General features: G+C 44.5%; 2 protein-coding genes and 1 long non-coding RNA gene across 4 annotated transcripts in view; 1 reads left to right on the forward strand and 2 right to left on the reverse strand.

The window, feature by feature from the left end:
- Positions 1–734, reverse strand: part of EVA1A (eva-1 homolog A, regulator of programmed cell death) — a 199,366-nt gene extending 198,632 nt beyond the window's left edge. For both annotated transcript variants that reach the window (XM_064411759.1, XM_064411758.1), the window contains exon 1: positions 527–734. In XM_064411759.1, the coding sequence (XP_064267829.1) occupies positions 527–626 (100 nt within the window). In that variant the 5' untranslated portion in view covers positions 627–734. The remainder of the gene's footprint in view (positions 1–526) is intronic.
- Positions 735–4,589: 3,855 nt separating this feature from the next.
- LOC135295917 (uncharacterized) lies at positions 4,590–13,408 on the reverse strand. Its single transcript, XR_010357963.1, has 3 exons — positions 13,354–13,408; positions 11,584–11,742; positions 4,590–10,323 (listed from the first exon to the last, which is right to left on the reverse strand). It is a non-coding gene; the product is annotated as an uncharacterized LOC135295917 (long non-coding RNA).
- MRPL19 (mitochondrial ribosomal protein L19) lies at positions 13,370–18,207 on the forward strand. Its single transcript, XM_064411764.1, has 6 exons — positions 13,370–13,515; positions 13,721–13,832; positions 15,417–15,535; positions 16,078–16,212; positions 16,957–17,138; positions 17,854–18,207. The coding sequence occupies exons 1-6, from the start codon at positions 13,458–13,460 to the stop codon at positions 18,067–18,069; spliced, it is 822 nt and encodes a 273-aa protein (XP_064267834.1). The 5' UTR covers positions 13,370–13,457; the 3' UTR covers positions 18,070–18,207.
- Positions 18,208–18,374: the final 167 nt, after the last annotated feature.

Consider the following 18,374-nt stretch of genomic DNA (forward strand, 5'->3'; position numbering starts at 1 on the left):
CTCAGAATATAATTTGTTCTGTGCATGCACCTCCTTTATCTCAGCTCAGGAGGTTTTTGTAACAATCAGGAGCTGTATGTTAAGAGGAGGGAATCTGGCCCTCTAGAAAATAATTTAGACTTGCTATGTTAGCTTTAATTCACATTCTAAATCGTCCCAGTCCCCCAATCCCCCTCTTTTCACTCCTATGAGAAGCACAGCACAACACCCGCTAAAAATTTACACAGGTTAATACCATTCCTGCTACAAACTTGCACAAGTTAACACTATTGTTTTTCTTGTTCCCAAAGTTAGTCAGACTCTTTTGTAATAGTTTTGCTAATTATTGAGAAAGGCTTTTAAGAAATTCAAAATCCTCTTACAGAAGACACTTTTCATCTTTGGCGTATTTTTAAAAGATTAAAATGACTTCCCACATAACCATCCCAGATCTGCTCACATCCCCTTTCCCTGAGCTGCTCCTGAGCACTGGAATTAGAGCCCCCATGCACGAGCAGCACACGGAGGGATCGGCGCTTCTCCCTACCTGAGAAGTCTGCAGAAGTCTCGGCAAAGTTGCTGAAAGTTGTCAGGCACATGAGTCCTAGGAGGAAGGTGGAGGTGGGAAACACATCTGGGCAGCACATCCTTAGGTGTCCTCACGGCTTGTTTTCTTCCAGAGGAAAGGAAAGCGGTTCCTGCCCCTGCCCAGCGCTCCTCATTGCCCGGAGAACAGCGTCAGTCCCATTGCTTGGAAGGCTCGCAGCCAGCGGCGGGGAAGGAAAAGCACTCGGCACACACACACACACACACACACATCCCTGGGAGTGAATGAATCCCGGCTGACGAATGAGACAGACCCACCTGAGCCTTGGCGGAATTCCCAGGGTCCTAAAAGCCACCTCTTTGCCAAATTTGCTGCAGATTATTGTGCAGCTGTCCAGCTGTGGCACTGCGAGCTGCTGGGGGGCAGTCGGGGAAAGGGGTGCCCCGAGGGGCTGGGCTGGGGGAGCCCAGCTATTGTTGGATTAGATATGCAGGGCTCTTGTCTCTCTGGCACAGACAGACAGAAGGACGAGCAGAGTTTTCAAAGCAGGGAGCCCAAAGCAAAGCACCTGAATTCACAGGGATTTCTGGTCTGACGGGTATTTGTAGATGCTGCTGAAATCAGTGTGAGCAGCAGTGTCCTGCCAGACTGGTGACAGGAAAATTCTGTGTCCCCTGTTGAGAGTGATCCTACAGAGACTTTGCACAGGCCCAGGGATCAAACCCTCCTGGATCTCATTGCAGGACTGGGACTGGTACCAGCCACATATGCAAAACCCTTTCTTTTGACAGCAGAAAGCCATGCCAGGCTCTCCTAACCCACTGGACTCCTCTGTCCTCCATCAAACTCAACAGATCCAGACTTGTGGTTTTCATAGGATTGTGGAATGGTTTGGGTTGGAAGGGAGTTTATAGATCATCTAACTCCAGCCTCCCTACCACGGGCAGGGACACCTTCCACTAGACCAGGGTCTCCAAGCCCCATCCAACCTGGCATTGAGACCAGGAGTCCTGGCTCCTTCCATTGCAATTACTTTAACTTCCTAGCATGGCCCTAGATGCTCACTGGGTGTTGCTCACCTTGCAGAGTTAAAGGCTCCAGCTCACCTGGAAGCACATCCAGTATTTGATCCTGCCTGATTTTCATCCATATCCTGGCAGCATCAAGCCAGTCATGTTAATTTGAATGAGCTGAGAACTGGGGACACAGATAGATGGGTGGACTCTGTTGTCCCTCGGTACAGGAAGGATGTCCTGGGCTTTGGTCACCAGACTTAGCTGTAGCTCAGGTATATGTTTGCATGTAAATAATGGCCATATCCCACATATCCAGGCTAGGGCAGAAGCTGAGTGCTGGTGCAGAGAGAGGAGGATTTATTTCACAGGCAAAGCCAGCACCAGCCATTTAGCAGCCTGTGTATCCACATATTCAAACTGAGGAGCTGCACTGTATGGGGCTGCCAAGGGTGGCAGCCATGGGGCCAGGCTCAAACACAACTGCTGAACAAAGGTGCAGCACCTATCCAGCAGAAATAACCTCAGTGGAAAAGTCCAAGGAAAACCACTAGTGGTTTTTACTTCTCTGTCCTGTTCATCTACATGAAATTAAGCGGAGCTCTCCAAAAACATTGATTTTAGAGCTGAAAACAAGTGTAAGAAACTTCAGTGCAAAGGGCTCTGGGGTTTTTTCAGAGTTGAGTGAACTTGTGTTTCTTATTCTGAAATTTCTAACAATGTTTCAGCTGTTCTCAGATGAATATCAGACTGCCTGCCTGATTACATGTGAAAGACATTTTCAAGAGTGTTGCCATGAATAGCAGAGTAATTTTTTCCACCAGAAGCCTGTCCTGGGATGGTCTGTGTACTAGAAGCAGACCCTAAGGGGAGCTGTAAGTCCTGTGGCCCTATTTGCCTTCTGCTCATACAGCCACTTGCTCAAATTCCAAACAGCCACACAGAGGATGAGAGCAGTGTGGCAAATCTGGAGTTCCAGCTCAAATCCTGTCCATGACCACAGGAACAAGAGGCTGCTCTGGCCTGATCTGCATCTCCTTCCCACAACACCTCCTCACACCCTGAGGGTCTCCCGTGAAGCTGCAGAAGTGTCTCCCCAAGGACAGTGGTGACTCTGGGCTGCCCTAACAGCACAGACACAGCCTGAGGTCCCCCAGGCTCTGTAAAACCCAGCCCCAGTCCCTTCTCTCTGCAGACAATTCTGTCCCCTTACTTTCTTTGCAGAGGGCTGCTTAAGCAAGATAAAAAAACAGGAACTTCTACAGGCTGCCTTGCTCTTTATTTCACCTGATACTTTAATCCCACCTGCCAAACCTCTCTGACCCATATTTTTTCCAGGGTTGACCTAAGTTTTAAAGAGAAAATACCAGGAGATTTGACTTCTGGCATCTATGTATAATTCTTGTCTCCTAGTTCTGCTGCCCTTGCCAAGAGGAAGATCCACCACTGCTGTTTTACAGGCATGAGATAACCATACCCATTACCAGATAATCAGACAAAGCTCCTTATGAGCAAGATAAAGAAACAATAGGACCCCTGGAAATTTATCAGCCTCTGGAAAAGAGAAGCACAATTTGCTGAAAAGAGCCCACCCTGTTAGCAGGTGTTGATTTTACTGATTAAAGGGTAATTAGGTTTGGCTGACTCAGTATATGGGGAAGAAAAAAAAACTGGTGACAAAGGGTTTAAGGCTAAACATGGGCAGTGTGCTTGAGCAGCCCTTAAGGTTAATGTGAATAAAGTCAAACCAAAGGAGAGGGTGTTGTCCTCTGAGGGCGTTTTTTTAAGTAAGTCTGTACAGATGCCTTCCAAAAGAAAAGAAGAAAGCAACTCTTGCCAAAAAGAACAAGAAAAAAGAAAAGAAAAGAAAACTTGGCCTTTGAGAAACAGACAATTCAGTTAAAGCCCATCTCCATAATGCCCTTATTCCCTGGGGCATGTGGGAACATCAGCTGTGTTTGCAAGGCAAAGAGGCCACCTGCCCCAGCACAGCACAGATAAAGGATGTCTGTCATGGACGGTCTCATGGGGTAAACATGAATCAAGGCAACACCAAAATGGAACTTTACTTTTAGGAGTAACAGCCCTTGAAATCCATCCATGCCTTTAAATATGTCTCTGGGGATAGGTAATAACACATATCATGGTATACATTCTCTTGGATCCCTTGTCCCCAAAGCCACCCAGAAGTGGAAATAAGCCTGCACTGATGCTGTCCAGCATTACATCTTAGCTTGGAGGAATGATATTTGCTCTGTTTCCCTCCAGAGATTAACTGTGGAGAAGTCTCACTAAGTCTAAGATGCTTGAAAAGTGTACCTCAGTCCTCTTTTTAGACTATGTTACTTAAGTGCATTTTTCTCTCCTCCCATGCTCCTCTCTTGTAGATCCTCTCCTTCTCCTACTGCACAAAAAACTGTAATATCTGAAACATGCATATAAATTCCCAAAGTACAGTTAAATACAGCTGCAACTGGGGAAACTGAGGAAGTGAGAAAGGAAGTAATTTGTCATTCAGTTTTGTAACCCCAACATTACCCAGTTCATAAATGGTAATCAGGAATGGACCCAGTTAGGATGATTCCCACTTTAATGCTGTTTGTGCTGATCTTGCTTCTTTCCAGGGCTAATTTTTGGTAATGTTTTCCTATTTTTTACTGACCTGGCACCATTAATCTCTTCCTTGCTGATTAAACCATCAACAGGCAAAGGCTGGTGAGTAGAAGAGCTGGACCAGGAATAGATCTCAGCTACAGAACCAGATGTAGGATTGAAGTCCTGTTTGTTTACACAGTTACATGCAGATTTATTAGTACAAGTTTTGTAAAACTTCTCCTTCTATCTTTCTAACCCTAGTAAAATTACTCACTTCTTACTGTTTTTTTCCATAAGATCTCAAAGCACTCTCCAAAAGGCCCTGTTGCATTCTGCCATTTCACACATGGACAAAGAACAGTCATATGTTTAAGGTCAATACTTTTTCAATGTCAGCCAGGGGAAATTGACAGAGATAAGAAAATATTAAATACTTTTTAAGTCCAGCCAGAGCTCTTTCCACTTGGCCACATTCCTTGTAAATGAATGTAAATTTATAACAAAGTATACGTGCATGTATACCTACAGAAAGAAATGTAAACTGGGTGGTCAGAACTTCAATATAAAATAGCAAAGTTTCCCAGCAGAGTACAGCTCTTTGTTTCCTTTTTTTCTTAATCTTTCCCCTAAGAGTGTATTATGGAAACAGATGGGGTTACTCATGGAAGTAAGCACTGTTTGCTTTCATCAATTTGAAGGCAGAGGACTTCACATAATGAAGTTTTGCAATACAACACCAAGTATCTCACAAGTAAAATCCATATTCAATGCTAAACAACAGCTGTGCAGAATATTCAAACTGAAAAGCCTTTGAAGTTTTCACATTTTGTGTCACTCAATCACTTCAGTTTACAAAACGAACATAAAACCTGGAGGACTTTGCTCCATACTGGGAAAAGTTTCAAGTGGGGGTAGTGCTTCAACCAAATTCTGTGCAGAGTAAAAGCCCCAAGTGATGCACTTATCCCACTGAAACACTGGGAAACACTGAACAAAGTGGTGCAAAATCCTCCAATGCATGAAAATGTCAAAAGTAAAATATTTAAAGACTACAAAGTGATCCTCAACAAAGCTGAAAACTTTCTCCTCATGTCTTACCAAGTAACTGGTGTTGAAGCCTCTCTCAGTGGGAATTCTGTTTATTCTAATGATTCCATGTTCTGTGTCAGAGGGTACTGTGTAATCTGCTGACTTTTCTGGGATCAGCATACTCAGTTGGGTTTAGTTGGTACCTTGTGCACAGGATTTTAATCCCTGTATTAGACCCACAGGAATCTGGAGTCATCTTGATCTTTGTACTACACTGCAAGTCACATAAAGGTTTAAAGAGACAAGTTTCACTGAGACCTTCAGGACCTTCACTGTCTTCTGATATCTGTAAAGTGAAACTGTTCTCCACTTGACCTGACTCAGAAGTCCTCCTGTAACAGTTTTTCTGGGTAGATTTCTCCAATAATTGGATGATGGTAGGTACTGGCTTTACTATTTTCCACCACTTTATTTCCATGAGTATATTCAATAGCTCTCTGGGAGTGCTTCTTAGATGAAAAGCTGAATTTGACTCCTGAGGACACTTATCTCTGACCTCGTTGGTCTTCATTTTGAAGAGCAGAGACATCCCAGCTGGTTCAGTGTGAGCAGCAGTATGTTTTTCCTATTATTTCACCTATGATAATCCAGGGAGAATTGTCTCAATCCTACTGCTTTATAGACATGAGTCACTTCAGGTTACAGACCCTTTCTAATCGAGATCTCCACTAGGTTCTTCTCTTTTGTTTTTCCTGTTTTACTACCAACTCTCACAAATAATTTACATTGTCTTTAATTTCCACAGGACCCAGAATTGTTTCTCAGATTAATTTGTCTAGAAGTTCTCTGCCTGTCCTATGGTAGTAACATGCTATAATGTTATTTGATTTAAAATTAAAAAAAAAAAAAGAATAATCTCAACATTCATTCTTAAAATGATACCATGGGCATTTATCACAAACCTCTGTACTCCACTCTGAGGGCATGCAAAGGCAGCAGATTGTAGGACAAGAAGAGAGTCCTTCAGCATTCCTCGGGTTCTTCTGTCCCTCATGGGCACACATCCTCTACAGAGAGCCCATCCTCAGGGAAACTACTGTTATAACTTACACTGGAAGAGCCATTTTTGTTGCCAGAGGCCTTTCCCACAAAAAGGATTGTTTCCAAGTATTGTCATGAAGCCTTTTCAAAAAACCCACCTCTATACTAATAGTCTGAACCACATAAGGGTCTGAACATAGTGACTGCCACTCACATTCTGGACTTGTCCTTGGTTCACTTTTGATCCAGGCCACCTGGCATCCAGAACATTTCTGAGCATGGCTTGGGCGTTGGCAGGAACTTTGGCCATTCCCAACAGGCAGAAAGGAATCATGGTTTGGAATTTGATAGTGTGACCACAAACAGGTGATGTGTTCTAAGAGACCCAACAGTGCTTCAGGAGTGTGTAATATCCTTGGTGAAGATACAGTGACATGGGCTGAGAGCTGAAAAAACAACCCCAGAGCAGACTGTCTGCCAGTGTTACAGCATCTTCTCCTTCTGCTACTCTGGCAAGCCTGATTAGAGCTGCCCAGGAATGTCAGGGCATCCTGCAGTCTCCAGACTTCAGCACGGCTACAGCCCAGGTTGCTCTGTGTTTGTGCTCCCACCTATTCACAGTGATCAGCAGGACACTCCATTCCTTCAGGAGCATTCAGCATAGACTGTGCTTAAGCTTGATCTGGAGAAGTCAGTGAAAAAACCTCACTGGCTTCCCTGGTTCCAACACAAGTTGGACAGATCAGCTTTTCCCTCAGATTTATCATTGCCGTGGAGCAGAGGGTATTTCCCTTGGTTTTGGACAGAGTGCAAATTACACAAAAACCCTCTGGCTCACAGATCACAAACTGGTAAAAAATCAAAGGGAATCAGAGGAAATGCTTTTCTGCTGAATGGGAAAATTAATCCCAAGTGTAATTTCACTGGCATCAATGCAAATTCAACAATGGACTACATCTACCATTTGCAAGAAGAACAGGTTTGTGTTCTCCTTTCACATGTACTTAAACATACATTTTCCTTTCCTCTTTTAGATCTTTTCCATTTGAGAAGGCTGTTTCAAGAGTAACCATATGCTTTCACATGCATTTTAGTATTCAGGCCAATAATATCACCAGGTATTTTTTTCACAGTGGTCCAGTGACAAAGTCCAGGTGTTCTGGGCAGTGCAGACAGCATTGGACTATGTAATCTAAAACAACCCAAGGAATTTACAAGGGCATTGAAGTCCAAGACAGTCAAATCTCCACACTCTGTAGCCACAACACTATCATTAGTGAACTGCAGTTAACTTGCTTCCAGGGCAAGGGATGCTTCCCACTGCAGAAAGTTCATACTGAAATTTGGCTGCAGTCATTGTCTCTGTTCACACATCACTGAAACCTAATGCGGTCATGCTACTCACCAGATCAGCTAGAAAGGTTGCAGAGGAAGGAAGGAAACTTTACAGGTTTTTACAGCTTTTTTACAAGAGATTTGAAAATGTCAGAGTTCACCAGGCAGGGCATTACCTGGACTGACAGCAGTGCTATGTGCAGAGCTCTGTGTGTATGGGCATAGCTTAGTGGTTGTGTGCATCCAGAGACTACATAAAATAAGTATAAAATAAGTATAAAAAATGGCTTTTCTAACACAAGTAACTTGCCTCAGAAACACCTCAGCAGAGGCAAAAAGAGACTAGAGCCCACTTAGATTCCAAAATATTTTCCAGTTTTTGCTGGACTATCCCTTTGTGAAGACCCACAAGCCAGCATCCCCCTCCCAGCCTTACCCTGCCCAACACTGGTGCTGTGCTCTGCCCTGTCCTGCAATTATCCCCTGGTGCTGTTTCATGCATAGCCCTTCCCTGGTCATTCTCAATCTCAGGTATTGTTGTCCATGGAGAAACTCTTGTATTTATTACTACAGGTAATTTCTTGCTTCACTTGCTAACCCCATCTTTGACATGCATAACTAATCAAATTCCCTTTTCCTTTCCCACAGTGAAAGGTAAAACAATTTTTTTTCAGTTCACTGAATCTATCCCAACACAGCACACCAGCTCGTCTCCACCTAATGCTCCTTCTGTAAAATGAACCTTCTGCCAGTAGAGGAAAAGCAGCTTTGTCCATTAAAAGGAGTCTGATTTGAGGCAGTTTGGTTTTCAGCCAAAGAATATTGCCACAAATGGTGCTGTGAATATCCAGGAGATCTGAGAGCTTCTTCAGTGTCCAGAGCTTCTGCTGCTTCTGTAGTGGAAGAGGCAGAGACTCAAAGCTTGTAAAGCCCAGTTCTGAGGTGAAAGCCCTGCTGTGAGTCCAGAGGAAAGCAAAGTGAGACATAAGACAAAGCAGCAGTTTCTCTCTCCCACCTATTTCCACACAATAGTACTGCACACATCTGAGCCACTGCAGTGGAAAATAATGTTATGATTTCTAGAGAGCTTTTGCAAAACAAAGGATATAAGAGGCATTTTCTCTTCAGGTTAGTCACCAGTCAATAATGAAGAGCAGAAGTTGATTTGTTATGTTAAAAATAATGAGAAGCCATGACTTTGAGCAATTTGATCATAAATTTTTTACTTGCTTTTCCTCCTGCATACAGAGGTTGAGATAGCAGATATAATTTACTATGACAAACCACCAGCATTAATGCATTAATCAAGAAAAACAAATGGTCCCCCTTGAAATCTCCTGCCCACCTAGAGAGAGTAATGGGGTTATAAATGGAGAAAGAACAAATATTGACTCTATGAAATGTAAAGGTACCTGGGAGTTCACCCATCAGTCTTTCAATTACACTTGCCTCTCAAGATAAATGGGATTTCTTTTATAATTCATTTCAATTGTTTCAATTGCATTTTTTAGCATCTCAGGAAACAGGAGGGGGACATCAGTGGTCTCTTTAGGTTCCCAAGGTGTTCCAGACTGTTTCTGAAGGACAGGACCTCCAGTTTCTGGAATGAGATAGATGCTCCCAACTCAAAACATGTCTTCCAGTTTGAGATAAGTACTGAAGGAGCTGCCTGGACCAGGCAATGAGTTTTTTATTTAATGGTGTTTCTGGGGCAGCTTTCTGTAAAACGGCTCTGGAACTCAGCCTCCATCATTCAGACTATAGAATCTCAGAGGCAAGGACACCTCTTGGCATCTGGACCCATACAGGACTCGAGGAGACCCAAGAATTTACTACCTAAGGGAAAGACCTCTGGCATCATTTACTGAGCTTAACCTTACTTTGTCACACACTTTCATAACTCTCCAGACTCATAACATCTCACTTTTTTAACCTCTAAGCAATTATATACCTGTCTTCTACACAGTTTATTTGATTATTTGAGTAATTTCAACATTGTCTTCCACATTAGACACAATTCCTCTTTAAAATTTATTACTAAATCAGAAAATGAGGAGAATTAAGTGTATTATAAATGTTGAGATCAGCCAGTGGTGTTGTCCTTTCCGTAACCTGTAAGGGTGCCACGCATCCCAGAGGAAACAGAATTCTCAGTGGGGGCATATTCAAGAGGAGTGGGGACATCATCAAGAGCAAAAGACAAGAAGAAAGACAAAGCCACCCAACTCAAATTATCAATGATCTGAAAACACCACAGATTCCAAGAGGAATTTAAAGACACTTCTGACTCTAAACACAGAGTCAGTACCTACTGAGGCACTGGCAAAGCTACCAACAAACCAGATCACATTTAATATATCCCCTGCACCCTGACAGAAATCATTGGCACACGGTGTTTTTCTTCTCCCATATAGGTTATACAAGAACAATTTACTCTCCAGGGCTAGAATACAACAAAGGGAAAAGGAAAAGGAAGAGCATAGGTGTGCATGAACATGGCAGTGACGTGCCATGGAACCATGCCCGCTGCCAGAGGCCCCCTGGAAGCCTCAGGCTCAGAGGAGCAGATGTGAGCCCCTTCCCAGCACTGCACAGAGGGGAGAGCCTGCACTGGCCTGGCAGGGTTAACTGCATGTGGCTCCAGCAGGATGCAGCTCCAAAACAACCGAGGCCCGGGGCTGTTTTGACAGAACGAACGGAGGATTTTCCAGTCCATCGCTTTCCTGAGCTCAGTGCTGGGATGCTGTGTCAGAAGAACAGCTCTCCCTCTCCTCTTTGCTTGCTCTACAGTAAGGAAAAAATGTAATTGTGGATGCTTGATGGCCACCTTAATGAGCAGCTGCTCTATCCAAAAGGGTCTGGCACCTGAGGGTCATTTTATTATTTTCAGCTAAGTCAACTCACCTTAAGTTAATCAATAACTCATGTCTCATTAAAGGGAAGCTTCCAGAAAGACTAGAACTTACATGAGATTGTTTCAAGGTTCTAATAAAATCCACTATACTCAAACCTTCCCAGAGTAGTTTATAGGACTGCTTTGGTACCGGGGATAATCAGGACACAGAGGAATCCAGGGATAGCTTTGTGTCTCTGCTGACACAGGTCTGCAAGAGAGCCTGAAGGATTCAGATACCTCTGGACAGTCTGAAAGGAGCCATGCCTGCTCCACCAGCCACTGCTAGGGCTACAGCAGCTATGAACAGCTTGACAGGTTGAAAAGGGCACAGTTTAGCTAGAAGATGAGGTGGAGATGCCCTCCATGAGCCAGTCCCATTTCTTTTGTAATCTGGGGATATCCAGCTGCCTCTTCTCAAATCCTAAGGGACAAAAGACCAGATCTCCAGAGCAGCTTAGTGCCTTACAGATATCTCTTTTTGTTTAGAGACACAGTAATAATAACAGCAGGTGTTACTAATTTTAGCTGTGTTTCCTACAAAAAGATGTCCATGTTCCCTTGGGCAACATGAAAATTCACTCCCTCCTTCACACCCTCTGCCAGGCCACAGACAGCTGTGCTGGGGCTGCTGCAACATGGCTTCAGGTGCTCAGAAGGAATCTCTGGGATTTCAGACTGCAATCAGACTGTTCTGGAAGGTGATACTGACAGCCCTGCACCTGATGGTGCTGGGACTGAAGCAAGGATCATCAAGTCTGACCTGTGCCTGAGAGCATTGTCCAAACCCTTCTTGAACTCTGTCAGGCTGGTGCTGTGACCACTTCCCTGGGGAAGACCCTGTTCCAGTGCCCAACAACCCTCTGGGCGCAAAACCTTTTTCTGACATCCAACCTAAACCTTCCTTGGCACAGCTTCAGGCCATTCCCTCACTGGTCACCACAGAGAACAGATCATCCTCTGCCTCTCCTCTCTCCTCACCAAAGCTGGAACTGCAGTGAGGTCTCCCCTCAGTCTCTTCTCCAGGCTGCACAAGCCAAGTGCCCTCAGCCACTCCTCACGTGGCTTCCCCCAAGGCCCTTCACCATCTTCGTTGCCCTCCTGTGTTATATCACCTGAGAACAGTGATGCCCTTCATTTCTGAACCTTACCCTGCCCCAGTGGTTGTAAAGTCATCCATATTTTCATAGATTTTGTTACATGGGCAAGAAGAGCAGGGAGGCAGCCCTTCTACTCTGTCTGATGTGACAGAATGAAGAAATTCAAGGGGAGTGTCTTGCCCCTGCATTTCAAACTCAAGAAAGCTGTTCCTGAAAAAAAGAAACAACAAATGGTCCAGTGTCTTGATGCCAGAGTGCCTCAACAACCCACACAAGAATTGGGAAATACACAGGGGGAAGTTTCTGGGCCCTGTAGGGCACCTCAAGGGAAGCCCTGAGGTTCTCTTGGGAAGCCCTGAGCTCAGGGCAGTTCCAGCCCATCAAAATGTTTTTGTTAGCCTGAAATCCACAGTGGTCAGTCAGGGAGTTAAAAGTGGCTCCCTGACACTGAAACATCCAATTCTCTTCTTTAAAGACATTTGTGAGCTACAAACCTGCAGTCTCCCAAGTCATAACCCACACATCTCCTTACAGCTATTTTGTTATCTCCTCGATCACCATTAAGTTATTGGAATTACCCCTACAGGATAATTTCTCACCCCTGAAAAATAGTATTCTGCCTTTTTAAAGTGCTCACATAAGGGATAAGAATATAAAAGATTAGACTTGAGGAGTGGTGTGCTCAGTACTGGTGGAGATTTTTTTGTATTTTAAGGGTCAGAGTGCCCTCTTCTGTCCCATCCATGTCCTGCTGATTAACTCGCTGTTAACCAGCAGATTACAGAAACCCGTGACTTGTCTTCTGCACACTTTATGGTCTTTTACTGAAGCACAGTTAAGGAACCAAGCACCAGATCACAAAGCAGAAAATTACTCGTGGTAATGTGGGGCCTTGGGCAGTCATCTGCAACCAATAAAAGGGGCTGGGGGAGCACCACAGGCAACGTGATGGATCTAATTAGTTCATGAGGTCAGGGATATTTTTAAGTGAATCTCTGCAAAGTTTAAACGGTGGCGTGTTATTTATAGACCTGCATTTAGAATTCACCTTCCTCCTGCCTCTGTAGGCACTAATTGAAACCAGACTGATGGCCAAGGATACAAATACATTAAATGTACCTCAACAGTACTTACATATAATAATTTCTAAACTAATCTTGGTGGAAAGCACCGGTACTGCGGGATATCTGAATTATGGACAGAGATAACAATGGCTTTGGAAAAAAAAAATAGTTGAGTGTTTTTATCACGAAGTGTTTATTAGTGAGTGTTTTTAACACAGAGAAGCGTGTTTCTGGAAAACATAGCACCACTTTCATGTGGCAAAGCCAGAATTCATAACCTCTGGTGGATCCCTGTGATGTCCAAGGAGCTCCTAGCAGCGTGCCTGCGCTGTGCTGGGATGATCCCGGGGATGATCCAGCTCCGCATCCCGGGGACAGCACCGGCCCCTCTCCCGCTCTGGGGCCGCGGTCCTCCTGCCACACCCGACGTGGCCCTGAGGGGTGCAGGTGAAAGGGGCCGCTTTGCTTCCCCTCATCCTTAAATTACAAAACGGGACTTGGGAAGGTCTTTAGTGTCCCTTCCAGCCCCTGCCCTGGGGCAAGGACACCTCCCACTAAACCAGCCCCAGGGGTGGGAAGCCCACAGCTTCTCCGGGCAGCCCGTTCCAGCGCCTCACCCCCCTCACAGCGAGGAATTCCTTCCCAATATCTACTCAATCCTGTCCCACCCTCACAGCGAGGAATCCCTTCCCAGTATCCGACCCAAACTTGTCACCCCCCAACAGCGAGGAATTTCTCCCCAGTATCCGACCCAAACCTGCTCCAGTTCGGCACCGCCCCGTGAGGCGGCACCGCCTCCGCGCTCCGTCCCGCCGCGCTTTGTCCCCCCGCGCTCGCCGTAGCGGCCGCGCCGCAGCCGCCATGGCGGCCGCCTGTGGGAGGCTGGTGCCGCGGGGCGCCGCCATCGCCCTGCCCGGCCGTGAGCACCGCCCTGGCCCTCACCCCCGAGCCTCCCCCGGGCCTCCCCCCTGCCCCGCGCCCTCCTCCTGCCCTCCCTGGCCCACAGAGCGGAGGGGAGGAGGCTCCTGGCCTGCCGGGCGGGTTGTGGTGCCGTGCCCTGCTTTGGCGGGGAGAGGTTGGACTTGAAATCACGGGTGTTCTAAACGTTGTTTTGCGTTTTACAGGGTGTTTCTCTTTGTCGGGCTACCGAGTGAGCAGCGATGGGAAGCCACCGAAATTCCAGCCGCCTCCGAAGCCCGTCATTATCGACAGGAAGACGCGGAAGGAGGAGAGCAGGTGAGGGTGCCCCAGTGCCCGCCCGAGGTGGGCATTGATCCTCACCTGCCCGTGCTCGGCTGCTCGCTGTGGGAGCACGCACTTGAACGGTCAGGGCATTATACACACAGAAAAAAAACCCAACACAGTTTGTGAAAGTATAGCAAAGACCATTTGTGTGGGAATGTGTTCAAAACATCTTAAAATACTGTTTCTGGGCTTTCTGAAAGCAATGGAACATGCCAAAAAAGAGTAAAGCAGTAAATACTATTGCAAATTTGGGGATAATATGGGAGATTATGCCTGTTAAAGGCATCTCTTTGTGACAGGGACACAGGTCCCTTGTCTGCCTTGGCCCTCAAGGCTGGTTGTGCATCGCTGCTTGTGACATGGACCTGATGTCCCTGTTCATGAGATGTCTCATTCTGGGTGTTTTTGGTGTCACCTCAACCCATTTCATGGAATCACAGATCGGTTTGGGTTGGAAGTGACCTAAAGATCATCTCATTCCACCTCCCACTAGAGCAGCTTGCTTCAAGTCCCACCCAGCCTGTTCATGAACACTTCCAGGACTGGGCCAACAACCTCCCTGGGTTTTAAACCCAATTTGCACTGCTTTAAATGACCCAGTGGTTCAAACTGCAGTGCTGTGTCTGGAAGAAGAGTGGTGGCACTGTATGGTTCATCTGCCTCCTCCAGAAACCTTGCTTTGGAGATCATGAGTAGGTTTGGTGTTGTTTGCTGCCTGTGGGCAGCAGCACCAGCCAGAATTCTGCTGCCCCCACAGCCCCATAAGGTTTGTAGGGCAGATTTGCATTTGCTCTCCTCTCTGTTGGGCACTTCACTCCTGGCCAGATCCAGGACTTTTAAGATGCATCTGTACAACTGAATTGAGTCCACCTTCATCCATCTGCTCTGAGGGCAGGTGGTCTTGCCCCAGACCTGAGTGAGCACATCCAGATATCTGCTGGAAATGGTTCTCAGCCCAAGCCAGTCCATGTGAGGAAGTGTGCACTCAGCTCAGCAGTCAGTAACTGAGGTCCAGGCCATGGGGAAATTCTTTGGCATGGTTTAATTTTTTTTGTAGCAAAAAACATTGTTTTACCAGTCTATTTGAGCTTCCATAACACAAAAGGACATTTATGTGGTGTGTCCTGTAGAATCAATTTGTGAAAAATGTAATAGATTATTGCATATCTGTTGTTAAGGTTAACAAATAGTAAGTGTTCTGTCATAGGGATTACAATTAAACCTTTAAATAACCTGTTTCTAAGCTGTGACAGTACTAATTGAACTGGTTTCTTTCAGTCAGCTCCTCTGAGACCAGCATGTATTACTGGTTTGGGGAAAAAATCTGTTTAAAAGAACAACAAGAAAAAAAAAAAGCCACATAAAAGCCCAAAACCAATATCAAAACCCCACAAAAATTCCTTTTAGATAACAAAACCCAATAATTAAATAAAATTGTTGACTTCACAGACTGCAGTTTGTACCTCTGAAAAGGCAACAGCTGGTAATTCTTAGGCCAAATACTTGGAATTGTCTCATTTTTTTTTATGCAAATGCTTTTGTTTCATACTTCTTAAAGTTTGGCTTTTCTTGCAGGTTCCTGAGCCCTGAATTTATACCTCCCAGAGGGAGAAAAGATCCTCTTAAATACTACATAGAAAGGAAGGATATGATACAGAGAAGAAAAGTGTTCAACATCCCAGAATTCTATGTTGGTCAGTGTCAGCACTAAAACTTCCCTAATTCTGGCAGTATTTCACATTGTGTGGGGTGTTAGAAAGTGTGATCATATGTAGAACAGCATAAAACATAAAGTCTCAGGTGTGTTTGATCAACTAGGTTGTGATTCTATACATAATACTTCATATTTTAATCTCCTATTTACATCCTGATTCATTAAAAGAGTAATCCTAATGTGTTCCTTATGTGGGTATTTTTCATTCCTGGCACTGGAGCATATGGTTTACCAGTAGAGCTGAAGAAAAAAACCACATTAGATTAATTGTATTCAATTTGGATAGGGAAGAGCAGAAAAATAAAAGTGAAGTTTGCAGTTGACCTGCAGTATCACTTGGACCTATATTAATTCACGTCATGGTAGCAGTTTTTTCTGTTTCTGGCAGTTTTGATGGGAAGCAAAAGTATTTTCAAAATGCACCTGAATAGATGCACTTTGCCTGTTTCTTCCCTCATTTTGGCACACATTAACTGGGACAGGCTTGAATTGATTTGGGATTTGAATCCATTTTTGTGGCAGGCAGCATTCTCGCCGTGACGACTGCGAATCCCCTCGCCAGCGACAAATCCAGCCGGTTTGTTGGGATCTGCATCCAGAGGGGAGGGAAAGGACTCGGCGCTACCTTTGTGCTTCGGAATGTCATAGAAGACCAAGGTGGGGCTTCAGCTGTGCTAATCATGCTGCAAATGTTCAGCAAAATATGTGTTGTGCTGTAGAAATTTAGTCTGTGGGGAGGAAAAGAGCAGATTGAAGTGAAAGTGTGAGTCTGCCTGTTAGAGTACTGTGCAAGTTTAAAACTGTGTACCCAGAAATACTGATGTGCTCTGTACTTGAAAGGCATGGAACTGCACAGTAATTTTTAGACATTGTGATGGTAGTGCTTGTGTCTGAGCTGTTTATTGCCATGTAAACACCTGCCCACTTTGAACACTGTGTTTTCATGAACTGGGGTTGTAGGTGTGAACTGTTTTAATAAGCAGCAGGTTAGAAGAGTTTTATCTCAGGTTCGTATTCTGGGTTATGACAAAATCAGGGCAGTGCAAATAGTGCAGTTCTGAGGGCAAATATGAAAGGGGTGTGTCTTCACACACACTGCACCTACACTGAGATGCATAATTAACAGCCATTGTAACCAAAAGGAAATAAAAGTTTAAAATCCAAGCTCATCTTCCTTAGATTCGAGCCATTGAAGTCTCTTATACAGAATGGCTTCAAAGATTTGATTTACAAAGAAATGTGCAGACACTGTGCACGAGTACAATCACAAGTGCACTGTAGTGCTCTGAGGACTCAAAAGCATTTTGCAATGGTACAGAAATGTGTAACTGAAGCAATACTGCTTGGGTGTTGGCATTTCTCCTGAATTTGGTTAATTAAACCAGGCTTTCTGTCTCTTAGGGGTTGAAATCTGTTATGAGCTGTACAGCCCTCGAATCCAGGCGATCGAGGTGCTGAAGCTGGAGAAGAGGCTGGATGAGAACCTGATGTACCTGCGGGATGCCCTCCCTGAGTACAGCACCTTCGATGTCAATATGAAACCTGTGCCTCGTATGGACCACGAGGAAGTTCCTGTGAACAAGGTAGGAGCCACGTGTTTCAGGGGGAAAGCACAGCTGCCCTTTTTACAGCTTCCATTTATGACTGTTATCCTGGCAGGCTGGAGCAGCTCTTTGCTGTATCAGTTACCAGCGTGACAAAAGTAGATAAAATGAGGCAAGTCTTTGTGCCATTTCTATACTCTGGAGTTCATTCTGAAGACATGCAAAGAGGAACAGCCTTCACATTCCTCTGTATAATTGTGCAGAAGGGAAAGCTTTTCTTACAGGAATGTTGTTGTTAACATAGTTACTGATTCAGGAGTGGTTGGAGTCAGGAAACAAGGTAAGAAAGATGGAGGAGTCACCTAAAATCTGCATCTCAGGGAAGATCCAGAAACCATCAGACCCTGCCAGAGTGTTGTGTAGAAATTCAGTATCATTCCTCCCTTCTCCTCTCGTGCTTTTATTTTTTCCTTAATAAGGAGCAAATCTACAAAGGACGAGTTAGCTTCAATTTATGTTTCATTTAAGGACTCTGTGATAAATCAACACAGTATTAAAATGTTTTACAAGATACTACAATAACAATCATAGTAGTTACTAAACAACACACTGACAGATTGGTCAGTTTTCTCTTACTTTCCTCTTGTTACAGCAGCCATTGTCACCTTTTGCTAAGATCATAATCAAAAATCGAATTCCTTAATACCCTTTTATTGTTTTGGTGTTTTTTAATTTTTTAAATCTTTCACTCTAGGTGCAGGTACGAATGAAACCTAAACCATGGTCAAAACGGTGGGAAAGACCCAAATACAATATAAAAGGAATCAAGTTTGAGCTACCAGAACATAAAATGCAAGCAGCACAGAAGTGGAGCCAGCCATGGCTGGAATTTGACATGCTGAGAGAATATGATACTTCAAAAATAGAGGCAAAGATTCGTAAGGAACTGAGTGAAGAACTTGAAAAATAATAATGTTTTTTGCAGCCTAGAATTCCTGAGAAAATTAATATTTTTAGTTTACTGTGTGGATGAGCAATGGTCAAGTTTTGTATATACAAGGGCAAAGCAACAATAAAGTGAACCTTTCCAGATTTGAGCATGAACAGATTTCTGTGGCTCAAGTGTCCGCTGTCCTCTCACTGCCTACAAGTCATTACAAGGAATCTTTCTTCCAGAAACAAACATCTACAGAGCTAAATTGTGACAGAACATCAATTACATTTTTGTCATAGCACAAGGCTGGTGCTAGAGACAAGCTGGGATGAGGCAAAGCA

This window comes from Passer domesticus, chromosome 3 (genome assembly GCF_036417665.1).
Source record: "Passer domesticus isolate bPasDom1 chromosome 3, bPasDom1.hap1, whole genome shotgun sequence".
Classification (NCBI taxonomy): Eukaryota; Metazoa; Chordata; class Aves; order Passeriformes; family Passeridae; genus Passer; species Passer domesticus.

Excerpts from the sequence above, each read along its gene's own strand:
- MRPL19 (XM_064411764.1), top strand. The coding sequence starts at position 13,458 with ATGGCGGCCGCCTGTGGGAGGCTGGTGCCGCGGGGCGCCGCCATCGCC. Across the intron at positions 13,833-15,416 it reads ACGCGGAAGGAGGAGAGCAG|GTTCCTGAGCCCTGAATTTA; the intron begins GTGAGGGTGCCC and ends CTTTTCTTGCAG. Across the intron at positions 15,536-16,077 it reads CATCCCAGAATTCTATGTTG|GCAGCATTCTCGCCGTGACG; the intron begins GTCAGTGTCAGC and ends TTTTTGTGGCAG.